This window comes from Drosophila nasuta, chromosome 3 (assembly GCF_023558535.2).
Source record: "Drosophila nasuta strain 15112-1781.00 chromosome 3, ASM2355853v1, whole genome shotgun sequence".
Classification (NCBI taxonomy): domain Eukaryota; kingdom Metazoa; phylum Arthropoda; class Insecta; order Diptera; family Drosophilidae; genus Drosophila; species Drosophila nasuta.
The window spans coordinates 25,947,905-25,973,056 of record NC_083457.1 but is presented as its reverse complement, the minus strand read 5'-3'; the positions used below and the strand labels follow the sequence as shown (position 1 = coordinate 25,973,056).

Genomic DNA, 25,152 nt, shown 5'->3' with positions numbered 1-25,152 from the left:
ATTTAATATGTGTTGGGTGAGCAAGCTCAAAATGTTTGACAACGCTAAAAAATTCAATTTATTTATAAACAAAAAAATATCATTTGAAATATAAAATTACAAAAAGAAATGAAATAAATATTCCAAATTAAAACATTTCACACTGAAATAAACGTTTAGAGTCAATTTAATATTTGAGGTCTGCAGTCTAAAATATACATATGTCTTAGTTTTTACCTATATTTGTAGTTTTAAATACATATATACATATTTATTTAGTTTCAAATAAACAATCCTATAAAAAGATAGATAGATATATACATGGAAAAGGTAATAATTTTATAAACTTTACTTGTATCCAACATGGATTCGATGCTAACTAAAATTCGGTTAATTCAAGTTTAGCTCGTGAAACTTTTCCAAACTCAATGGCAATTTAATGAAAACAGCTACAATGTATCATCGACTACCTGCGCGATAAATAGGTTTCAGGAGAATCAATAGAGCAAAACAGAATTCCTTCATTTTGAGTTTCAGCACGTCATCGAAAATGTCTGTACTCGCCGGGCTTGGGAAATTGATGGCTTTCAGGTGACAGCAAAAGGCCGGAATCAATTTGAAATTTAATTATGTAGTCGGGACAGCAGCAAGGACAATTTATTTTCACCTGCAACTATAAATCCAGTTAGGCTATTAAATGCAACCAAGTTTATTAAACATTTCTTTGGCTTGATTAAAGATAAAGTTTCTAGTTTGCTGCTGGCCAAGTAACTTTTATTGTGCTCTGATCGAATAACAAAAAGTGACTTAACTCGATTTTCTGATATACAAAATACGATGTAGCAAAGAATCAAATAGCAAAAGGCAGCATAATTATTTTGTTAAATTTCAAAGAAACAAAATAACAATGAGCAAGAACTATGGGGGTCACAGAAAGAGAAAGCAAGTGTATATAATGCAAAAATAGACGTAAACGGTGAGGAAAGGAGAGGGGCAAAGGACGATTCTAATTCATACAGTTTCATTCACAGCCCAAACACACGATATACAACCATAAAATGCTAGCAACAACTACGAGAGAAAACAGCAACAGAAACCGAAACAGAAACAGAAACAACAAACAAAATGAAAGAAAATTGAAAAGGCAGCTGGGCAGTAAACTGCACATAGAGAGAAAGCGAGGCGAGCGTACTGACGACGTTGAAGAATGGCCGTAGGCAACGATATCAAAGCGAAAAACTAGCGAAAAACCCCAATGTTCGAGTAGGAGCAGTATAACATACTATACACATTCATTCGAGAGGGAGGAGGGGGTTGGGGAGAATTGGTGAGAATACGTGCTACTTGCAAGTGAAACACAAATACTACCGACATGGTAATAAATATCCATATAAAGCCACTTCAAAGTGAAAAGCAATAAGCTAAACTACCACATCAACTTACAGAGGGGCAGGCCCACTCTAGCCTCTAGCCCACTCTTGTTTCTCTCCATTCTCCACTCTCTACACCACTCGGGGGCCCAGGCTGGACTTGAACCCCCACCCGCAGCAATGGCTGTTGAGGCAGTCAGTCAGTCAGGCTGGCTGCCGGTAAATACAACTACGACAACAGCAACAACTAGAACTACAGCGACGACAACAACCACTACAGCGAGAACGACAACTACAAAGACAACTACAACTACAACTACAGCTAGGGATACAACTACAACTACAACTACCAATACAACTACGAGTACAACTGCGATACACGCACTCTAGGCAAAATTGCTTGCTATGCATGCCAAAACCAATACCAATGCCAATACGAATGCCAATAGGAATAGCAATGTCCATGCACCCCATTCTTCATCTCCCTCCACACACCACAGTCCAACGCAAAACCAATACCAATACAGTGCCGAAGGCAAAGAGCGAAAGTGCCAAAGTCGATGGTGTAAGCTAGTGTGAGCGTGTGTGTGTGTATGGGAAAACCCAAGAGCGTCGCAATAACTCGGCAGTGTAGCCGAATCAACAGAACAACAACAAACTACTAACAAAGTGTGTATGGAGAGTATCAGCTGTTGGCACACGACGTTTGACGAGGCAAAACAACTCACTTGATGGTTCAGCAGCTAATGAGACATGATTGTGCTTGAGCATATCATAAATATGATGTTTAGATAGCAAATCAAATACGTGTAGTATACACATATGTTTTGGTTGTATTATTTGTATGCATGTTTGCATGTTAACAGTTTGCAGTTTGCAGTTAGTCGATAGCATGCGATGTTGACGACCAAAAACAACAACAACAAAAGGCCTGCCATACTTTTGGCGCGCATTTAGCGAGTGAAGCGCCATTCAGCGTCGAGTGGCGGTACTACAAGTACGCACACTACCTTGCTATAGTTGTTGTTGTTGTTGTTGTGTTTGTAGTTGTCGCTGTAGTTGTAGTTGTAGTTGTCGTGGTCTCGCGGTCGTAACCTGCCGAAGAACAAACACTGAGGCAATTACAAGCACTGCGAAAGAGCGCTGTAAACGGACACAACAAAATGGCAGCTAATGTTCGCGGCTCGAGATTGCTGCTGCTGATTTGGCTAAACAATAAATAAATACAACTATACGCGGCGCACACACACACATTCATACATTCACGTGACTCGTAAAGTGAGGCACGCGAGTGTGTGCGAATGTGTGTGTGTGTTCTGTGCAAAACGAAATAAAGTCGCGCGTTGGCAATTTGAATATGGTTTATGTACGCGACACGTGTGAAACACACACACACACACACACACACACACACAGCTCAACACGCATACATTCGCATGCACTTACATGTGTATACGTGTAATACCTGGTCAGTCGGATAGCGTAACGTAACGTAACGTAACGTAGCGTGACGTGGCGTGACGCGGCAGGGGAATCGCGTGAAGTGGCGTCGCAAAGCAAGTGAGCCTTTGGATTTGTGAATTTCAGCCACTTAGCTGCAGTCGCAGAGCGAACGCCAAGGAAACGAAAGCTAAATAGCGAGCAATTTGTTGGCTCCCGGGCAAAAAAAGCGAAAAGCATAAAAAACAATAAAATTAAAGTTGAAATTTAAGCTAGCCGCGTGATACAAAAAAACTTATGTGCGGTTCAGATCCAGGCTGACCGACCAGCTGCCTTCCAGTGTTGCATAAGTGCAGTGTTGTAGTAAAGACCTGGGCAAGCAATCAACTAATTTAAAGTGCCATTAAATTTAAATGCTTTCAATTAACTCACTTTAAAAGGCAGCGCGTTGCACAGTGAACAGTTTAAGCGCTACATCCGAGCGGGCGAGAGAGAAAATTACGTTTATTTATTATTAACTTAATGCTGTGCTCGTCTGTTGTTGCCGCTGTTGTTGTTATTGTTGCTGCTGTTGTTGTTGCTGTTGTGAAGGAAAACTGCAACTGCAAGTGAATTAAAAGCAAAAAGCCAACTAAAGTGTGCAAACAGTCGCACCCACAGCTCGACTCCTGTCTTCCGCCCCCGCCTCCCGCCACCACTTACAATACGAAGCTACTCATCAACAGGGCAGAGGAGAAAAACTTTCGCTTAAATGTACATCGACGAGGATAGCGAAGAAAGTTCGCCCTTTGTGATGCTCACATCGCCGTCCAAGTCTTGGGTCAGTGTTCAGTGTAAACAATGAGGCCACTTACCCACTCAACCACCATTCGCATACTCTCCACTCTCCGCTCTCCACTTTCCCACTCGCCACTCGTTGCTCGCTGCTTGCTGCTCGCTGTTCGCCATTTGCCATTCTCCGCCGCCAACACACATCTCTTAATTTCACATTTCTTTTTTTTTGTATTTGCTGCCCCCAACCATTTTGACGTATAGCACACAGTGCAGCACACAGCAAAAGCAAAAGCAAAAAGAAGTTGGCAAAAAGTTTAAATGACTTTTGTTGTTTTTCTAAGTGTTTTTTAATGGTCTACGTGTGCAGGCTGTGCGCCAGCCTTTTTGACGTGGCGTATGCGCAATTTTAAATATTTCACTTGACGTTTCTGCGGTTGTTCTCATAAGTATAGTACACCTCGTACATCGTCCTAGGCGGGTAAGTTCGTCGTCGTCCCCACTCGTTGTCTCCGCTCCTCACGGTGAAAGATACATAGTCGTAAATTTTCTCGAATTTGAATTTCAAATGCAGTTGCTTAGAACACGTATGTTTTCCAAAAACTTTCAGCTTGTCTTGCACACACATTTCATAGATCTATTCAAATGGAACAAGTGTTACGCCAAATGCCATTATTTTTCAATTGAAACTTAATGTCCAAATAAATTACTGACTAGCCAAACTTTTTGCAATCGTATATAAACTATTTTGATTAGTTTATTATTGTTTTATGGCTCAGTTGCATATGGCTAATCCAACAACTCACTAGAGTTTGCTGACTAAACAGTTTTACAATTAATTAAATCCCCATTTGTCAACTTATATGGTTGTAGTAACTTCAAAGCAACATTTAGAGAATAAACCAAAATTTCCTGAGAACTATGCAATATATAATTTATAAATATTAGTCAATTATATATATGAACAATTCCTGAAAAGTTTATAATGTGAATATGTTTGTCAATTATATATTTAATTTTACAATTGCTTTCAACGCTTAATAACTTCTAAACTTGCCAACCCATTTAAATAGTTCAAATTTATTAAAACAAACTAAGTGAGATAAAAGGACAGACATAGTAAAAGCAAGCAGAAGATCCCACTATTTAAATTAACCGCTTATTTCATTTGATGACGCCATCCATACATTTAATACATACACCCTTTTCCCGCAAAGGCTAACAACCCCATTGTCTTGAGCAGCTAGAAGAAGAGGGAGGAGGTGTTGATTTAGCACCAAAAAAACATCAAAAAGACTAGACCTCATGCGTACCACATGTAGTATGCGTATTTATTTGTTTACACACACAGAAAGTGGAGAGAAGATAACTGTTTTGTCTGACTATTTATTTGTTTACGGCAATAAAAATTCAATACCCTCGAGCAATAATAAGCATTGCGATTATCGAAGGCGGTAAGGCAAGGCGAGAGAGCAAGCTCACATATTAAATATGCCCCCGAAAAATGTGTGGCCTTGGGACGACCCCAAAGCTGCGTCTGAGATTCAGATTGGGATTCAGATTCAGGAGACCCTTGACACACAGTTCAGCACAGTTTGAAGAGTGAGTTCGGTTTGAGATGTAGTACGACGTTTTGTCGTTGTTGTTGATGGCTTCAATGAATTTTCTGCGAGGCTGCACCTCAAACGAAGGGCTTTGAAGTTACACTCAGACTCCCAATCCCCTTTCCCCTCCCACTCCACTCAATTCCACTTCACCCAGGGCGAACACCCGTTTCTCTGAGCTTGCTGCGAGTTGCTCAAAGTTTAATTGAGCGCGTAATTTAAGCTTTTGCTAAACTGCTATTTGCTAAGTAGCTACAGCTACCCCGAGCCAAGTGCGTTAGTTAAAGTGGCCATTTTGCATGCCTTTGGCCTCAATGTGGCAGCATCTAGGCCACAAGGTTGCTCTCTTCGATGCGTTCGATTTGATTTCACCCGTAAACAACAAAAGATTTACTTTTATGCATTTTTAATTGGTTTCATAGTGCATATTAAGCATGCCAGTAATTGATAAAAAGGTTAAGAATCCATCCACTGATAACATTGACTTTACAACAGCACAAAAAAGATACCAAAAAAGAGAAAAATTCAAATAGCATACAAATCCCAATTCACACCGAGGGCGAGAGAGAGTCAACGCCGTCAGTCTCATGCCGATATTTTAGCATTTTGTTGAATTTCAATTTCAATTAAAAACCTTGATTTTGATTGTAACCCTCTGCACATGCTGTGCCAGAAAATCCACACAGGCTTCCTATGGATAATGCTATAAAAAACATTCATTTATACAAGCACAAACATAGCACACACTATATACCACATATACATATATATGTATGTATTTATATGTATGTATATATAGTACATGCATAGTGTACACACATAAAAATTTATAAGAGTGTGTGAGCTTTTTAACATATATTGCGACTGTATTCAGTCGTTATTGGGGTCAGGTCGGTCAGGATTCACTCCGTCCGCCCGTCTGTCTGTCTGTCTGTCTGTCTGTCCGTCCGTTCGTCTGCCTTTTGGGCGCTGCTGTCACAAAGCAAATGTACAAATGTTGGTTGAAGAATTGAGTTTAAAATGAATTTGCATTAATTTCAATTTGAGTTTTTGTTTCTTAAGCTCCTGCGGCATTTTGTTTTTAAAATTATTGTGTGTGCCTTTTCCGGAATCTAATAAAGTGAAAAGCGAACACAGGCGCCGTTGACGTTGACGTTGGCGGCGACGCAGACGCAGACGTCAACGTTGATGTCGACCTCGCTCTCCCAGCCGCAGTCGCAACTTGCAAATTAAATTAAATTGAAAAATAATTGGGGCCATAAAGAAATTAAAATTGAGCATTCACTTCCGAAAACAAATTCAACAAGGACAAACACAATTTTAATACAATTTATTATTATTTATCGCTTTTATGGTGACTTTAACTATTGAAATGTAATTATTTATTTGATCTGGAAAAACGCTTTAAAAATGTGTGTACGATGTTATGCCCTATAAAGTATATAAATTAGTATAAGTGTAAATATACATCAAAAATATATTTGAAATTCCAACTAACTCCAATACAAATAACAATGATTTCCGTATAAAATGAAAAAAGTATTTTCTAATAAACTTCTGCCCAAAATTATAAGTCATATCTTAAAGTTTTGTTTCGTAACTCGAAAAAGAGCCAAATATAGTATGAAGAATACAAGCATAAAGAATAATGTACAAAATGTGTTATTTTTTCTCAGTTTGCATCTCCCGTTAGGCTGCAAGTTTAAGATTTTTTTAATATTTTTAAAAATGTTCAGAGAAGCGCAACTAATTTAATTTATTAGTTATGATAAATAAAAGCTTTCTAGAGACATCTTAATTAATACGAATAATTAAGTATTTAAGTAGTAGTAGTTTATTTTATGTCACATCAATATTATATTCCATTTTAAAATCTTAACCAATTCATTGCTCAAATTGTATGCATTGATTTGATTGTGTTTTGCGTCGCATCATCGTTATCTCAAATGTTGTGCCAAAGGGGATTAAGCAAAGTTGATTGGACGACCATTTGATTCTAATCTACGATAATTGATTTGCTTTTGTTGGAAGACCACAAAAGTATTCCCGACTGAGCAACTTGCGAGCACGCCTCTCATCCCCCCCCCCAAAAGGAAAGCAAAATGGCGTTCGAAGGAAAATTAAATTTACGAAACATACTCGGAACAAGTGCTGGCCATAAAGTTTTAGTGTGGCGTCGTCTGTTGTCCCTGTCCGTGCGATTATTATGGTCCTGTTTTTCGTGCGTGCCGCAAAACAATTTAATTAATTCCAGATTTGCGCGAAATTTTTCACGAAAGTCGCCAGTTGCTGTCCGCCTATCCGCCTGTCCGCCTTCCGTCCTTCCTTCCCGCCATCCTAACGATGCGAATGTTTGCGCGAACACTCGTCAACCCAAACGAATCGAAATGAAACGAGTATATGCAGATATACAACGTAGTCAGTGCCGGACTTTCCGTATTTTACTATTTATTTATTTCTCTTCCTCTCACTCACTCACTTACTCTCTCTCTCCCCTCTCTTTCTCTCTTTTTGCTCCGGGTGTCTCCGTGTTTGTGTGTCTACAGCCTGCCAGCTACGGTAAAAAGAACGGCATGTGGTACGCTTCGCCCGGAAATCAGGGCTGGGGCTCGAAGCCCGCCAGCCGAAAGCCTTCAATAATGGAAGCGGATTTGGGCACATTATCGACCACATCGGGCTCGATAAAACGCAGCGCCGGTCGGGTGATACGCATCATCAATAATTTGGATCATTCGGTGCAGGTGAGTACCGCGACTGTCCGTGTATGTGTCTGTGTGTGTGTGTACATTCTCTGAAAGGAATGTACACACATATGCATATACATATACATATACATCACACACACACATGACATGCATTGTACAGACGATATTTATTGTTTCGTACGTCATCAAGAATGCAAAATGGAAAATGCAAAAGGAACCAAAAGCAAAAAAAAAACAAAAACAAGTAAGAAATCTACAGTGTGCTTGACTGTAAGATACCCGTTACCGATTTAGTGTAAAAGAAAATCAGTGTGGTACTATTTTTAAGATATACCAAATAATATACCGCAAAATACTAAGCTATACCGAAATCCATATTTGGTAAATCAGTGAAATACTACATTAGAAATATACCATAAAGGTGAAATATACCAGTTTGCCAGCCAAAGCAGGTAAAACCCGATTGCAGTAGTCGAATTTTGCCATACCGAAGTACTTAAATAACTTCTCAAATTTGTATCCGATGGCAATCAAATTCTCTGACATCAGAATACTATAGTCATTATTGTGTGTATCAAAATTCGATTAAAACTTTAAAATTATACTTGTTATTCGATTTTAATCGATTTGTGGGTGCGCAAGTGGGCAAGTAAACAAATTTGGTATGCGTGCAAACAAACTGTCGAAAAAATGATAGCTCTGAGATCTAGGTGTTCATACGGACTGACCGATAGACAGGCAGACAGACAGATGGACAAGGCTATTGACGCTGATTAACAAAATATATACTTTATGGGGTCGAAGATGGCTGATTCTGCCACAAAGTTATAATACCCTTTTACACTATGGGTAACGGGTATAAAAATAAGCGGGGAAAAACAACAATAAGAACCGTGGAGGAAAATAGTACCTCATGCGGTTTACGGAATTGCTGAAATTTGCGCAATTTTCGCATTTTCGAATATGGTTGGCACTCATATTTGTTATTGTGCAGCTGCTGATGCGTTAACATGCTAACGATTTAATTGCAGCGATTTAAATTTATATTTATGTTAACACAAGCCAAAAGCATTGCTCGTTCGATAAGCAATCGCAACTGATTAAACAACAGCTGGACTCTATGTCTAGTTTTTCTTTTTTTTGTTAGGGCCTTTAGGAATGTGCCAAGTGACACTGATATTTTTAAATAAAAGCCAACTCTACCCTATTCGATTGTGGACACGAGCATTGTGTGTGCTCTGTGTATGCATAGCATCGCTTGGCAAACAGGACTTGGATATTTTTCGTGGAATTCCAATAAAAAATGTGATGAATATTCATCGAGGAAAATGTGCAAATAATACAAAATACATATAGGGGAATATTCGAGTACTCGTGCAGCGAATCGTCCGCTTGTTTCTCTCTTCCCTGCCTGAATGACAAACACAAATGAATTTTTGGCAAATTCGCTTTTGAACTTTGATTGTTTGTGTTTAAAATATTCAGTTTACCAATCCATTCGACTAGGTAGCTTTACCGCACTCACATTCACAGTACTCATACTCTTGTTGAGTTGTAGTTCATTCGAGCACATGTTTCAATAAATATTTTATGGTCAGACATTTATTTGTTTTTGTGTTTTTCTGTGTGCGCCGCATTCGATGGTTATTTGTGTCTGTTGTTGTATCATTGTTGCTCATTTCATCCATCGGGAAAGCATTTGTTTTTTTTTTGCAATACATTAAGCCTCAACAGCTGACAGATTATTTTGAGCTTAACTTACTTACTGTCATTAAGAGACATGTGCATAAATAATTCGGTAATGTAATGCAAACAGACGCACTAAATAACTAATAACGCAACGCGAGAGTTGTTTGATTTGTCAATTCATTTTACTATATATAATATTGACATTTTAAATTGTAAATAATTAGGAAATGTTTAACTATAATTTGTCAATTTATTCAATGTCAATAATTGTCCACTAGTTGGCCGCAATATTTCAAAAACTTCCCTCGCAAAATGCATCGTCCTCTGGGGTCGGCATTATTTGATGTGGTTTACTTTGCTCTTTTTCAAACGCATTTTTCATGTTATTGCACTTTTTGCCAATTATGTTTTTTCACGCCGTGATTAAGTTTATTTTAATGACCGCACAATCATTCGGTTTCCCGGCTTGGCCAGTCGTTGCATTTATAATTCGTATTTTTATAGCAGCATATTTTAGATTGAAATAATTTATACGCGTTTTTTGTAGAGCACACTGCATATTCATGCTTCCATCACCAATTCGAATATCATGCCACCGCATGTGGCATGTGGCACAAAGTTCAATAGCTGTGCGCGTTGCACTTCACTTTGACATTCAAATAGGCCGCAGGCAATGGCAATTAACCTTTGCCTACTTTTTGGCGCAACCCGCGAAAAGTGTTCGCCAATCATATGGTAAATCAATTGTCTGCAATTTGTATTTTATTTGGTTGCAGGCAACAACGATGGCGATGGCGATGGCGATGGCGATGGTTGGTTGCTCTTGCCACAAGAAAGAAATTGAAGCCATGGCCAATTTACTGTTTTCCGCTGACACACAAAAAAGTCTAGCCTCAGTCCCCCCCACTTTTCAATCCCTTCCTCAGGCCGCCACACTGCAGACGGAATATTTTGTGTAGTACGTAGCAGAGAAATGGCCAAAATATGAATTGGCATGCGACTTCTCTACAACTCTTGCTCTCGCTCTCTGCATGTCGGAGTATTTACGCTCCGTTGCCATCGGCATTAGTGTTTTTGTTGCTAGAGTTGGTGTTGGTGTTGGTGTTGGTTTCAACTTTGCTAGTAATAACGTTTTATGGTAATTTTCCTAAGTGCAACTCAATTTTTTAGCAATCTTTGGCCTCTTCGACGTTTTATGAATATTACAGAAAAACGAAAGAACGTTGTGGGTGGAAGAGGAGAGGAATTTCCCTCTCTTACATTACTGTTTGCATGGGTAAATTACACTTGGTTGCTGCCACTGCAGCGTCGGCATAGTTAACTATGCATCTTTTTCGCCACGGCTAAGGCCGAGGTCACTGCAGAGATGACTCAGTGCTCTAAGTGGAGGAAATTAAACGGACACGTGCAGATAAATGTTTACTACTACGCCGTAGTCCGAAATGTGTCGTGAGTTGCGAATGAAACACGGCGAAAAGAATGATCTATCTCTTTACTCGACCATTCACCACTTGCCAAGAAAATGAAAACAACTTGCTTTAAGAATTGCAATGCAAATGCGGCAGGAAAATAGGAAATTGTAGCACTTTGTAGCCAGAACCTCCAGCGCCCCCGTAAGTCTCTCACTGCACGCTTTCAATGGCCAACCAAGGCCAAGGACATGTCGCGTATACGACGAGTGTAACGACGACGCTTGCCAAATATTTTTGCATGTTAAAGAGGATGAAATGAAGAGGGGGCGAAAGAACCGCAAATTGGCAACGAGTGCAATACGAATACGAGTACAATGAATGAGTAGGAGTTTCAGTATGTGTTTCACACACAATACCTTTTAGCACTTGCCACTGTTGTGTTTGTTTGCTGTTGCCACTGTTGCGTGGCGTTGCTGCTGCATAATGTGGCATGCTACTCTCTGCTTTGCTCTGCTCAATACTCAATACACGCTATCAGCAGCAAGTTTGAGTAGATTCTGTGTCAGTTTGTCTGCTGCTAAATAATATTTGGCAACAGCAAAGTGCAACATGAAACGTGCAACGTGCCGCATTGCAATCTGCTGTTGCACTTACAAAGTATCGTGCTGACGTCTGATCAACTTTGCTATTCACTCATAATGTCTGCACACAGAGTCTGAGTCTGAGACTGACTACAGCCAAAAAATGGTTCATTTTTCACTTTTGCATAAGCTGACGTCCTCCGCAGGCGTATTGAACAGTCAACAAAGACGAGCAGCAATAACAAAGGTGGCAACAGCAATGGGCGTACACACACACACACACTCACACAGATGCATGTGTTGGCTTACAAGCACATGACCTTAATGAATGCAAACACAAAGCGTCCCAAGTGAGCTGTAGCAGCTTAGCCGCGTTGCAAGCCAGCCAGCCAGCCAAGTTGCAAGCCTTGTATCCCCTGAGACGACTAGACATGAACTATCGATCGCTTACATTGTAAGTCGGTTATACTATTCCACACTACTAAATCCACAGTACGAGTTTGCTTGGCCCCTTAAAGTATGCAATGGTATTTTATTGATCAGAGTTCAACTATCTGTCAGTTGCCATGCAAATGAATCCTGCCCTAAACTTTGTTGCACGTCTGTATTGTTGCCAGCTTTCAGCTGAGCTTATTCGTTGGTATTTTGTCGTAAATAAATGAGTAACTCAACAGCTTATAGCGTATGTTCTCAGTCGAGCATCTCGTTTATACGCTTTCTTGGCAGTTTAACGTCCTTTTGTTTTATGCATGTATTTTTATTGGAATTCTTGCGTTCCGTTCGGTGCTAAAGGACCCAAAGCAACTAAAGGAGCACAAGTTATTTACTATATGTAAAGAAAAAAAGAAATGTGCATGGTTTTGACGTCACACAGAAATGAAATCAAGCATGAGGTGATCCCAGGCACACACACACAGAGAGACTGCAATCTCTCTTTAAAAAATGTTGAAAATGTCCAACTCATGCAGCTGTGGTTCTCCTCCTGCCACACCCACTACCTCCCACACATTGCACACACACACACATGCATATGGTTACGAATCTGCGAAATGGACAAATACGTCCGTGCTGGTTTCCTTCCGGCAGCTGTTTGCTGTCTACCGTTGTGGGCCCCAGCTCCTGCTCCTGCTCTCCGAAAAGTGCACGTAATTGGCTTAACAAATGCCATTTGTTTGGGGTCACGTGATTGGAGCCAGCAACGTAATGTAATTATTTGCGCACATAATTATATTTGTTTATACTGCATGCATATATGTATAGAGTAAATCAAGTACCAAGTCCTCTTGAGGCCCAGCTGTGCGACGCTCTGTCTGTGTCTCTGTCTGCTTCAACGTCTTGGCCGCCTGCTGAGTCTTCGATTGAATCAATGCAAATTGAATGCTCACACACTCAGATACCTGCTACAATACTGCAGGCATTTGCAATAAGTGGCATTCATGCATAATTTATGTATAGTTTGCATATCGATGAGTTCATTTGGTTGCCCTGTTCTTGAAACTACCAAATAAAAGCTAATTGAGCACACTTCATTCCAGCTTGTTTGGCCTAATTAGCACAATAAAAAAACAACCAAAAATAAATAAGTTAAAGCAACAGAGTCTGCTCTTCATCTCTCTCGCTTAGACCTATAGATGTGTGCAAGTTTTGTCTCAGGTGTTTCGATTTGATAAACAATCAACAATTCGTGATTAATAGTGCCAAGAGCAGGAGCTAGGCCGCGCCAACTGGCTCAGCCCACATAACGACCATTACGGCCAGCTGCACTAAATGGTGAATGGTAAATGGTGAATGGTGAATAGTCAACCGTATTTGGTACATGGTACACTTTGACCATTTCTGTAGAACCCTTCTCCTAAATCAAATTGATGACCATAAAAGTCGAGTGGAGGAAGCCAGCAAGGTTGCTTCGTAATGTATTGTTTACATGTGATGGCCAAGAAAGAGTTTTCCCCATTGAAACAATAAGTATGAAGCGATAAGCGTTCAGTTGACATATGCGGCGAGCAGTTACTCTGCTGAGCACAAAACTATTAAATTTTATCGTGAATTTACATTTGAGTACATGCAGTTATTTGTAAGATTAAAAACTGATAAAAATTATACTTAAAATATTTAAATACGAATTGTACTTTTACTCAGTATGGAAATTCATGTACTTTCGTCCCTACAAACTCATAAACTTCTATCAACAAAATCAGAAACGGAAAGGAAATATTTTTATTACTCATACGACCCATGAGACGGCTTAAGAGTCAACATTTCCGGGATCAAGTTGAAGACTTTTCGTTCGCAAATAAATTTCTGTGCAACGAGTCATAATTTTTGCGCAAAAGCAAAAGCCTTGCAAAGTTGAAAGTTTTAAAACGATGATGCGAGGGGAAAACTAAACACACACAAAAAGATGTTGAATGCAAACCTGGGAGCATTTTGGTGGGCAGACTCTCGCAACGAAATGCAATGAAGTATCCGTAAAAGCAGACCAGCACTCAGCAGGGATATAAAACCATTAGGCGAGCGTCTTTCGGTTGAATGCCAACTAAATACATAAATTAGAGCCACATTGCATGCACGACGATCGCAAAGTTTGCACTGTCCGCAATTGTCGCAAGGACACAGCTCAGATAAACTTTATGCCAGATGCTTTAATTTAATATGAGAGTGAGGGAGAGAAAAGCAGGAATGCAGAAATGTAGGAATGCAGCAATAGCTTAATGCGTGAACGACATTTATTAAGGCCCGAAGGTCATTAAAACTCAAGTTGCATACTCGAGGCGAAGCAACAGCAGCGAATAGCAAGCAACAAGCAGAAAGCAGCAAGAGGCAAACAGCAAGGAGAATGGAGCAAGGAGCAGAGCAGGCTTGAAGCTACTGTTGGCTTGGCCAACAAATGCAACAATGCGTATCGCTTATCTGGCGTGGGTGCAGCTTAAAGTGGGGGAGGTGAAGGGGATTGTGTAGGATGCGGCGTCTACATCCAATTATGAGCGCAAAAGCTTAAGTGCAACAGCAACTACAACAGCAGCAGCAGCACCAACGGGGTGCTGGAATAACAAGAACAATAACAAGTAGATGGCAAACAATGCCGCCTGCAATAGTCCAACCTGACCTGCTCAGCTCAGCCCCTTCAGCTGCCCTCCTTGCTCCTGCAGCAACAAATAATATTAAGCATTGAAATAAAAAGCAAAGTGGGTCATAGCCTCGGATTGTGGGCCGTACATAGACTTGACTCGTATGTATGAATTATGTATGTACATGTGTGCGTGTGTGAACCTGTGTGTGTGTGTGTGTGTGTGTGTGTGAGCGAGTGCTGGGCGTAATTATAAATATTTGTTGCCAGCAAAAGTTTTGCGTAGAAACTTAAAGAGTCATGGCCGGGCCAGCGGAAGTTGCGTGTCACGGTTAAATTTTGTCGCAAGCCCCCAAAGTGTTGAAAAGTCAACGAGCGCAGTCAATGCTGCCACACACACACACACACACTCACATACACGCACACCCACATACAGCGTCTACATCTAAATAGTGTTCATATTAGCAAAAAGCCTAATAACTCACATTTTATGGCCAAGAGTAATTACACAGCCATAAATCCAATCACCTTTGACCCTTTACTTTTCCATTGTTTTTACTCACATACTAAATATATACTATATGTATATTTTTGTATCTCAATCTAAACATATATTCGATTTCTTCTTTCAAGTGTCGCGTTTTGCTAAACCTACGCACTTCGCAGCCGTTTGAGGAAGTGCTCGAGGATTTGGGTCAAGTGCTCAAAATTAATGGCGCCAAGAAAATGTACACGGGCACCGGCCAGGAGGTAAGCTCTCTCTCTGTCTCTCTCACTTTGTGCGCTGCTCACTCCCTTGTAATAACTTAATTAACATGCACTAATTGAAAGCCATGCACTACATGAGTGGAAAATTGAGTTGAGTTTGAGCAATTGCCTTTCCGTTTGTTGCGTTTTTTTAGGTGCGCAGCTTTTCACAGCTGCGAAATGAGTTTGCCGATGTGGACACATTCTATTTGGCCACGGGCACGGCCTTGATTGCCGGCTCGCCAATACGTCGCTCTCGCTCGCGTCCCTCGGTGGTGGCCGCCGCACCCATACTGCCCACGGAGGAGCTGCCGAAGGTTCCGCTGCGTGGCACACGACCCCGGAGCAAGAGTCGACCGCGCATCCTTTATGCGCCAGAGAGTGAGATACTGCGACCCAACGGGGAGTACACCATGCTGGACATCATGAAGGAGGAGCCCACTAAGGTGACAATTCGTGGTCTGCGGCGCACCTTTTATCCCCCAGTTCACCATGCACCGGCAGACAATTCGCCACCAGATAAAAAACTGCAGCTCCAGTGGGTGTAAGTATGACTATCATTTCAATGTATCGATAGCATGGTAGAAAGACTCTCTTTGCCGACTATTGGTAGTATAGTAACTCTACTTAGAAAGTACAGATACAGTTGACTCACGAGTGACATTAATAATAAATATAAAAATGGGTATAATGTACTTAAATCCAGCTCTTTAGTAAAAATGACTCTCATTTAAATGCATCGATAGCATGGTAGAATGTTTATCTTTGAGTAATAACTATGCTCAAGAACTATATATAATGTAGTCTAATGACTCGCATTAATAAAAATGGAACAATAGGATTCTAAAATCTATCTTTTTAGAAACTGTCTATATAATAGTTAATTTGGAGTTATTCATACTTACCACTACTATATGTAAATGTAAATCCTAATATTACTTGTAAGAATCTTCCACTTCGCAAACTATCAATAGTGTAGTATAATAACAATCCTTATCTTAAAACTATCGATAGCAGTATTAGTATTAATATTTAAACCTAATCTTATTCTTTGCTTAGTCACGGCTATCGAGGCATCGATGCACGCCGCAACTTGTGGGTACTGCCAACAGGAGAGCTGCTCTACTATGTGGCTGCTGTGGCCGTTTTGTTTGATCGCGATGAGGATGCACAGCGTCATTACATCGGACACACCGAGGATATCATGTGGTAAATATTTTCTATCTTCTCTCCAAAGTGCTCTCTAATTATTCTCTTGCTTAGCATGGATGTACATCCATCACGTGAGTTGGTTGCTTCAGGACAAAAGGCAGGACGCGATCGCAAGTCTCAGGCGCATGTACGCATCTGGAGCACAGAGTCCTTGCAGACACTCTACGTCTTTGGCATGGGCGAGCTGGACACTGGTGTAACAGCAGTGGCTTTCTCTCAACTGGTAATTCTAATTAGATAACTCTATCAATTACATACCAGTGCTGTCTGTGTATCGGTCTATATCTATCTAGCAACCTTTAAATATTCAGTTTGTGTGTCCTCAATCTCTATAAAACAATGGACTATTCGAAGACATCCATATTTATCATTTATATGAAAACAGATTTAAAATTGCACTACACAAAGATAAAGAATTCCCAGCAATCTACACAAACTTATTTAAAATATTATTTAAATAGCATTGGTTTAAATTTATGTGTTAATATTTCCATGCATGTTGCATGTTTGTATATCTGTTCATTTATCTGTAAAAGACTTATAAAAGTTTATAATATATAGTGTATACTTAATTAAGCATTCATCTATTTAGTTTACTTACCCGTTCGTATGATTAACTAATTTCTGTTACTTGCAGAACGGCGGCAGTTACATTCTGGCCGTGGACAGTGGACGCGAGAGCATTTTGTCCGTTTGGCAGTGGCAATGGGGTCACCTGCTCGGCAAGGTTGCCGTAAGTAGCATTAACCTTAACCCTTCTCTATGCATAATATTAATGCCATATTCACGCACAGACTCTTCAAGAGGGACTCTCGGGCGCCGCCTTTCATCCGCTCGACGATAATCTCATCATCACCCATGGACGTGGTCATTTGGCGTTCTGGCATCGCCGCAAGGATGGCTTCTTTGAGCGCACGGACATTGTGAAGCAGCCATCGCGTTCGCATATCACAAGTGTGCAGTTTGAGCCGGATGGCGATGTGATTACTGCCGACTCCGATGGCTTCATTACCATCTACTCCGTGGACTCGGATGGCGCGTATTTCGTGCGCACCGAATTCGAGGCTCACAACAAAGGCATCGGCTGCCTCATCATGCTGGGCGAAGGCACACTATTGTCCGGTGGCGAGAAGGATCGCAAGATTGCTGCCTGGGACTCGCTGCAGAACTACAAGAAAATCGCCGACACAAAGGTGAGTGACAGGTCCTTGGTTTGTACATGAATTCGTGACAACATTGTATCAATGTTCTTTTGTAGCTACCCGAGGCTGCTGGCGGCGTGAGGACCATCTATCCACAGCGACCAGGTCGCAACGATGGCAACATCTATGTGGGCACGACGAGGAACAACATTTTGGAGGGCTCGTTGCAGCGTCGCTTCACACAAGTGGTCTTCGGCCATGGGAGGCAGCTGTGGGGCCTGGCCGCCCATCCCGAGGACGAGCTTTATGCGACAGCCGGCCACGATAAGCACGTGGCCCTGTGGCGCAAGAACAAACTCATTTGGACCATTCAAACTGGCTACGAGTGCGTGGCATTGGCCTTCCATCCGTTTGGCACTGCGCTCGCTGCTGGCAGCACAGAGGGCCACTTGCTGGTCATCAATTGCGACAACGGTTCGGTGATGTTGACACTGCGTGTTTGTGGCTCACCCTTGAACTGTGTGTCTTACAATCAGGGTAAGCATGTGCTAGCAATCTGCATCTCTCTCCCACTCACTCCACGTATTTGTATTGTGTATTTACTCTTTAGTTGGGGACATGATTGCCATGGGATCACAGAACGGTAGCATCTATTTGTTCCGCGTGTCGCGCGATGGCTTCTCCTACAAGAAGGTGAACAAGATACGCGGCTCGCAGCCGCTCACACATTTAGATTGGAGCATGGACGGCAACTTTGTGCAGACCGTGACCATTGATTTTGATTTGCTGTTCTGGGATGCCAAGTCGCTGTCGCCGGAACGAAGTCCCATTGCCATGAAGGACGTCAAGTGGTTGACCAGCAACTGCACTGTGGGCTTCCTGGTGGCTGGACAGTGGAGCAATCGCTACTACAGCAGCGCCAACACCATCATCGCCACCTGCAGTCGATCGGCTGCTCACGACATGCTCGCATCTGGCGATGCCGAGGGATATCTGCGTTTATACAGGTAAAGTGTCAGTTTTTATCTCTTTTTATTGAAATTTTAAAATAGAAAATACAATTTAATTCAAGTAACGAGTGTCTAAGAAAATAAAGAACACAGAATCGAAAAATAGCCTAAAATGAAATAGTTAAACCCTGAAATAAAAATTCTTAAAAATAATAAATAAAATAAATACTTAGAAGAATTCATATAATACGTATAATACTCATAACACTTATAATACTTATAATACTTATAATACTTATAATACTTATAATACTTATAATACTTATAATACTTATATTACTTATAATACTTATAATACTTATAATACTTATAATATTATACTACTACTACTCTATACTTACCTGTATTCCTCAGATATCCTTGCATCTCGCCGCGAGCCGAATTCCACGAATCCAAGGTCTACTCCGGTATGCTGGCCTGCGCCCGCTTCCTATGCGGAGATCACACGCTCATCACAGTGGGTGGCACAGATGCTTCGCTGATGGTTTGGGACATTGTTGAGGAATAGCTGAAATGGCCACCGTGGCGCTCCGCTGCACCTTACGAATCGGGCTATCAGGACTACTGGCATCGACGCGTCTCGCAGGTATCCTCGACGGTCCTGGACAGCGATTCCGTCGATTATCAGTAAACAGTCCTGTGATTTCCCCTTTTGGTTCGTTCTGCTTTTTAGCAGAAGTGCAGATTCGCTTGCATTTTTTACAACGATAACAATTGGCCAGCATTCCATTGGTTTAATACTTATTATATTAGATAAATGCACAATTAACGAAACTTCACGAACTTTATATGAAAAGTAAAAATTATCCGTTTTACTGGCAAAAAAATCAACTTAAAATTCACAAGCTACGAAATGAAGAAATGCAAAACAAGTATGCACATACTATCAGAATATATATTTATGTATAAATATATAATAATAGTATGTGTCTCTTCCGTTACCCCCCAAAAACTTGGCTTCCATTCGAAAATCTTCCGTTGAAAATTGCGTCTTGCCGTTTACTTTTGTTATGATATAATCTGTATGTTATGTTTTATTAACAACTACTGACAGACTTAAATGCCACTGGTGGATACTGTAACTATACAATATGCATGCATTCACAGAACTAAAGCTCCCATTCCAACTACTATACAAACTACTTGTATACCCTACAGAAACAAATTGCATGATTACATCGATACTCTTACATCATTTCATTGTTGTACTCGTACTTTTTTAACAAACGCGGTAATAGACAGTAATCGTAACTCGGACCCCCACAACACGACACATGAATAACGAAAACAAACTTCAAGTGCACTTAAACATATATTGAATATTACATATACATAAATTATATTCAATGTATATTGTTAATGAAACTTTTAATATAAGCGTTGAAATAAATAAACCGTTTTAACAAAACTGACTTGTATTTTTATTTACTCTTTGATAACATGCCAACTTTTAAATTACGCGGCTACACAACAGGACGTTAACTATCGTATAATCGATACGATGTATTGTTTTCGAATGTGTGACCAGACTTTAGCATTTCAGGACACTGCAGTATATTTTTATCGGTTGGCAGTCCCAAATCAACATGGCGCGAATTTTTAGATTATTCATTGCCAGCAATACAACAGCTAAAACTGTCTTATCAAACTTGCCAAACCTGTCAAACTTTCGCTAAATGTTAAATACTCATTATACTAATTGAACTGTGGTAAATACTTCATTTATTTATTTATTTATTAAAGGCATAGACTATACATTAATTTATAACCTAGCGTAAATTTACTAGCGCTGGCTGCTTTGGCCTTTGGCTAGGTACAAGTATAATTAAATTATTTACAAAAGGTATTTAACTATATATCTAACAAGTTATAATTTTAGTTATATATTAATATTTTTATATTTGCTGCTTTGAAGAAATTGAGGAAGTTAGAAATATTAGAGGAAGATGAGTGTGATATGAGAGAGAATGGGGATTGATCTCCAAAGAATTTAGCACGTAAGGATGTTAATAATGGACATTCTAATAGTACGTGTGTACGACTTCATTTAAGCACCAATCGTTAATATTGTCCAGACCAACAAACTATCTAAGCTGCAACCTTTGAGAATTTCATTTCTGAAATAGTTGTAAAGCAAAAGTATCCGCTTTTAAAATTAGAACTTTACTTAAAACGCTCTTAACCAATTTGACCAAATCCAATCTTGACCAAATGAGAGTCAAGAAAAAATTAATTTTTCGGAATCCACTGAACTATTTATTACAAGGCTATAAATCAATATTAAAATCGTCAAAATTTATTTTCATTCCATTACTAAAATGAATTTGTAGGAAAACATAAAATTATACTTCTTAATATAATTTTATAAAGTAACTGTTGAGGTTATACATTTTAAAGTGTTAACTATTTATACGCAGTTTCTAATGATTGTGAACTGTGATCAAAAGCGAGAATATTTAAGCACTTACTTATTTTTTCCTTTTTTAAAAGTCAAAACAAATAAATGCTGTAGCTCTGAGTTTTCCCATGAGCCTTTTAAAGTTTTAAAAAATGTAGAATAAATATTTTATTGCAAGGTCAGTTGTCATTTAGACAATAGAGCATGGAACAAAGCGCTCTTTTCGTGCTCATGCAATTCAAAGAGCGTCAAGCAAAAGAAAACAAATAAATTATTTACAAAGTATATTTTATTTTTATAGTTAAGCATGGAAGACAATGATTAAAGCTATTGGAAGACAATGATTATATGTACATAACCTATTTACATTTCTTAAATTAATTGTTATTTAATTCATTATTTTGTTGAATCAATTGCAAGAGCTGCAGAGCTGAGTTAAAGCTTTCTCAAGGCAAGTCAAAGGCTATCAGTCTCGTAGTCTCGCCATCACAGATTCATAATTAAAGCCATCAAACTCCTTTATTGACCATGGAGTTGTAGGTTGTCCCATCACAGATTTTTTTGAAACTTTAGAAGTCTTCTATTGCATCTAGCACAGAGCGATTTGACTTGTTTCCAGTTGCTCGTTCAATAAATTCTGGAGTTCCTCCTCGGTGGGACAAGAGGAGTTGACAGCGACTTCGGATGCTGTTGCTGCTTCCATCTTTGAAGAGTTGAAGATGCGTTTAACTGTCTTCAGGAGCTTCTTTAGGTTGACTACTGCGCCAGTAGTCGAGCTCTTTTGAGCAGACTTGTTTGATAGTTCGGTGTAAGTTGTTGCGTTGTTGGCAATCATTTTGAAAATTGTTATTTCGGTTGTGATCTGCACGTTACAAGATCTGAACTGAGAATGATACCTCCATGGCTGCCATGCTCGGCTTTTATACCATTTCCAACCACCACCATCAGCGTTTGCAACCCCTATTTTGTGCTCTAGCAGCTAGAAGATCAGAGTTTCAACCTTGTTTACAACGGACAGATTTCATCACAATGGAATGAAGGAGAGATCTCTAGGTCTAGTTTAGTCTAACAAGAACAGCAACAGCTCTTTACGCCAGGTCATTAGTTAGCATTTTATGGATGATTGCCTACAAAGGATTGTGCAGTGTCATTTGGAGGTTGTTTAATTAAGCCAATTTATTCCTTAAAAACACTTAATATTGATGAAATTAAATGAAGGAACTTGCTCACATAAAAATAAATATTAAATTAAATTTGCCTTTTTAAATAGCAGTTTTATATTCTGACTAAAATTATAAATACCGCTACAGTTTTAGATCTACTTTTAAAGTAAATTATTGACATTTCATCCCCAACCTATTTAACATAAATATTACATTAAATTAGTCTTTTTTCAAGAGCAATTTTATATTCTGATTAACTGTTTTTTAAAGAACATTATTGCCATTTTGTCGTAGTAAAACCTGATATTTAAATAAAGTACATTAGCTAAGATCTGGACATAATGATCAACGATACTTGTCAATAAACATATATTTTGTAACCGTAAAATAATAAATTTGAAAAGGATTTAAAGCAGTTTCAAACCAGTCAAGACGTTTTCTATCCTAAAATTATATTAAACAAAGTGTGGATCATGTACGAAAATGTCAATTTTAAGAAATTTATTTATTTATATTTTGGGTACATAAAATACCAATTGTAATCAATCACAAAATATATAATACAATTAATAATACATACAATTTAAGAGTGTTATGTAGTTCAATTTTATTCAAATCGTAGCCAACATAAAACATAACAAGCATACACAAAAGAATATAACTCACGATTAGAAATTTTTGAATTACTTTTGAAATTATTTATATGGAGTATCCTTAATAGTTTATTCCAAAAAACAAGCTGTCTTAAGAAATAGTGCTAAAATTGAAAACGAACTTCCTGACAACATTTTCGTTATTTTCAGAATTATGGACTTAAGTCTACCATTTGACATGTTCTTTTTGTATTATGGATCTTTGGCAAAAACATATTTGGCCATCTATATGACTCTTGGTCCGAACATCTTATAGCTGTGAAAAAAGTTCTTTAAAGCAAATGGAGTGCTATGCCAAAAAAAATATTAATAAAACAAAATAATTTCCACAAAAGTAGAATTTTTATTTATAACTTATAACTAAGCATGGAAGACAATTATTTAAAGCTAATGGAAGACAATGATTATTTACTAAAACTATTTACATTATGAATAAGTTTTGTTGGTTGTATAAATTGTAAAGAACACAGATGTGAGTAAAGCAAAGGCTGTCAGTCTCGTAGTCTCGCCATCACAGATGCAAATGTAAAGCTGTTGAACTCCTTTAGTGACCATGGAGTCTTTCGTCTCATCACAGAATTATTGTAACTTCAGAAGTCTATTGCAATTAACACAGTGCGTTGTGTGCGGCTTCGATTTGTTCGTTCAACAAATTCTGGAACTCTTCCTCGGTGAGACAAGAGGATACGGCAGCTACTTCGGCTGTTGACGATGCTTCCGACTTGGAGTGGGCGAAAATGCGTTTAACTGTCTTCAGCAGCTTCTTCAGGTTGACCACAGCACCAGTAGAGGTGCTCTTCTGGGAAGACTTGGTGGAGAATTCACGATAGTTTGTTGCGTTGATGGCAATCATTTTGGAAAATATTCTTTTGCTTTCTACACGTTTCAAGATCTGAACTGAGAATGATACACCTCTGTTGCAATGCTCGGCTTTTATACCATCTTCAGGCATCACTTTCCACCACCAACGGTGTTTTCAACCCCTATTTAGGATTCAAGCAGGTAAAAGATCTACCTGACAACTTGTAACGGATTTCACCACGTAAGTGTCACGTCGTTAGGTTGCGTTAGGTTGAAACTGACCAGAAAGTGAGATGCGCTCTTTGCGCCAGCCAATTAATTAACATTTATTGGGCGAAACCCTTAAAAGATTGTAGGGTTGGTCTTAAATTGCCCTTTATTTAAGAACGTCAATCTTTTATTTCCAGTTTTATGCGATTGCAATTAAAATGGTTTACTCTTTCACCAAACAAGTTGTTCCTTACAACTTGCTTTTTAACTTGAAGCCAAACTGTACATTATTGAGATACAGAAGTTGTTATATTTGATCCTGTAAATAAATGTTCGTTTTTGCCATATTCCAAATCCATGAGTTGAGTATTTAGCTGGTTGTATCAATACACACAAAATAAACACTACAGGTTGGATAAATAATTCCACAGTAAAGTGTTCAGCCGTTCATCGCAAATAGATTTATCTCAAATTTTTCGCTTCCAAACTCCTAATTGATGGTTTACTTGTAAGCAAACACGATCCACCTGTGCAGACTTCGAGGATAACGTAGTCATCCTAAGTAAACGCACTTTCATCCTTGTGACTACTTGCAAGTCAACACTGTATGTTGACAAATATGCATGTGTGTTTGTCAACAAATGTGGAATGAAGAATGAAAGAAGCAGAAAATTTTAAAATATCAAATAACAAACAGATTAGAAAATACATTCATGAAATGTTCATTCGAAACGAATGTCATGGATAGAGGGATGTGATTGTAAATTTTATGTATCAGTTAAAAGAAGACATTTCTCACACCACAAACTATAGGTAGTCCTGATCCTTATCGACTGTCGATTTGATTTCGGTGTGCTCGTCTGTCTAGTCGTCATATCATTATCGTCTAGCCCTGTTCTTTTGTCACGCCATTAGACGCTAGTCATCTAACATTCGTCGAGAGTCTAGACGCTAGACAGTCACGAGGTAGAGAGGAAATTATCTCTCAAAAATAATTGGCATGAATTTTTATAATTTCTGTGTGCAAATATATTATGGGTCAGATATCACCGAGTCCCTTATCAACAGTCAACACTATTTATTCCTGCAGACACTTGTCTAGACGTAGCCGTCTAGACTGTAGACTGTGGACAATCGACTTTGAACACACCTTAAATTAGATATTTTGAGTCTCTCGGTTAGAGATTGTGAGTTTTGC

The 25,152-nt window shown here is 39.2% G+C and overlaps 2 protein-coding genes and 1 long non-coding RNA gene across 4 annotated transcripts in view; 1 reads left to right on the top strand and 2 right to left on the bottom strand.

Annotated features, from left to right (window-relative positions):
- LOC132791052 (echinoderm microtubule-associated protein-like CG42247) overlaps positions 1-20,121 on the top strand; it is a 38,557-nt gene extending 18,436 nt beyond the window's left edge. The window contains exons 3-12 of one of the 2 annotated variants that reach the window (XM_060799833.1): positions 7,711-7,905; positions 15,252-15,368; positions 15,521-15,909; positions 16,425-16,574; positions 16,629-16,800; positions 17,215-17,310; positions 17,372-17,770; positions 17,836-18,256; positions 18,330-18,726; positions 19,084-20,120. In XM_060799833.1, the coding sequence (XP_060655816.1) occupies positions 7,711-7,905; positions 15,252-15,368; positions 15,521-15,909; positions 16,425-16,574; positions 16,629-16,800; positions 17,215-17,310; positions 17,372-17,770; positions 17,836-18,256; positions 18,330-18,726; positions 19,084-19,237 (2,490 nt within the window). In that variant the 3' untranslated portion in view covers positions 19,238-20,120. Of the gene's footprint in view, positions 1-7,710; positions 7,906-15,251; positions 15,369-15,520; positions 15,910-16,424; positions 16,575-16,628; positions 16,801-17,214; positions 17,311-17,371; positions 17,771-17,835; positions 18,257-18,329; positions 18,727-19,083 lie in introns of both variants that reach the window. The other variant, XM_060799834.1, reaches the window with a different exon arrangement.
- LOC132791054 (uncharacterized) lies at positions 182-3,832 on the bottom strand. The gene is made up of 3 exons (XR_009632858.1): positions 3,644-3,832; positions 332-652; positions 182-274 (listed from the first exon to the last, which is right to left on the bottom strand). It is a non-coding gene; the product is annotated as an uncharacterized LOC132791054 (long non-coding RNA).
- A 3,170-nt stretch (positions 20,122-23,291) lies between the features above and the next one.
- On the bottom strand, positions 23,292-24,685 carry LOC132790335 (uncharacterized). The gene has a single exon (XM_060798828.1). The coding sequence runs from the start codon at positions 23,893-23,895 to the stop codon at positions 23,551-23,553; it is 345 nt and encodes a 114-aa protein (XP_060654811.1). The 5' UTR covers positions 23,896-24,685; the 3' UTR covers positions 23,292-23,550.
- Between the last annotated feature and the right edge of the window lie 467 nt (positions 24,686-25,152).

What these genes read in the sequence shown, in the direction of transcription:
- LOC132790335 (XM_060798828.1), bottom strand. Translation starts at nt 23,895, where the DNA reads ATGCCTGAAGATGGTATAAAAGCCGAGCATTGCAACAGAGGTGTATCA.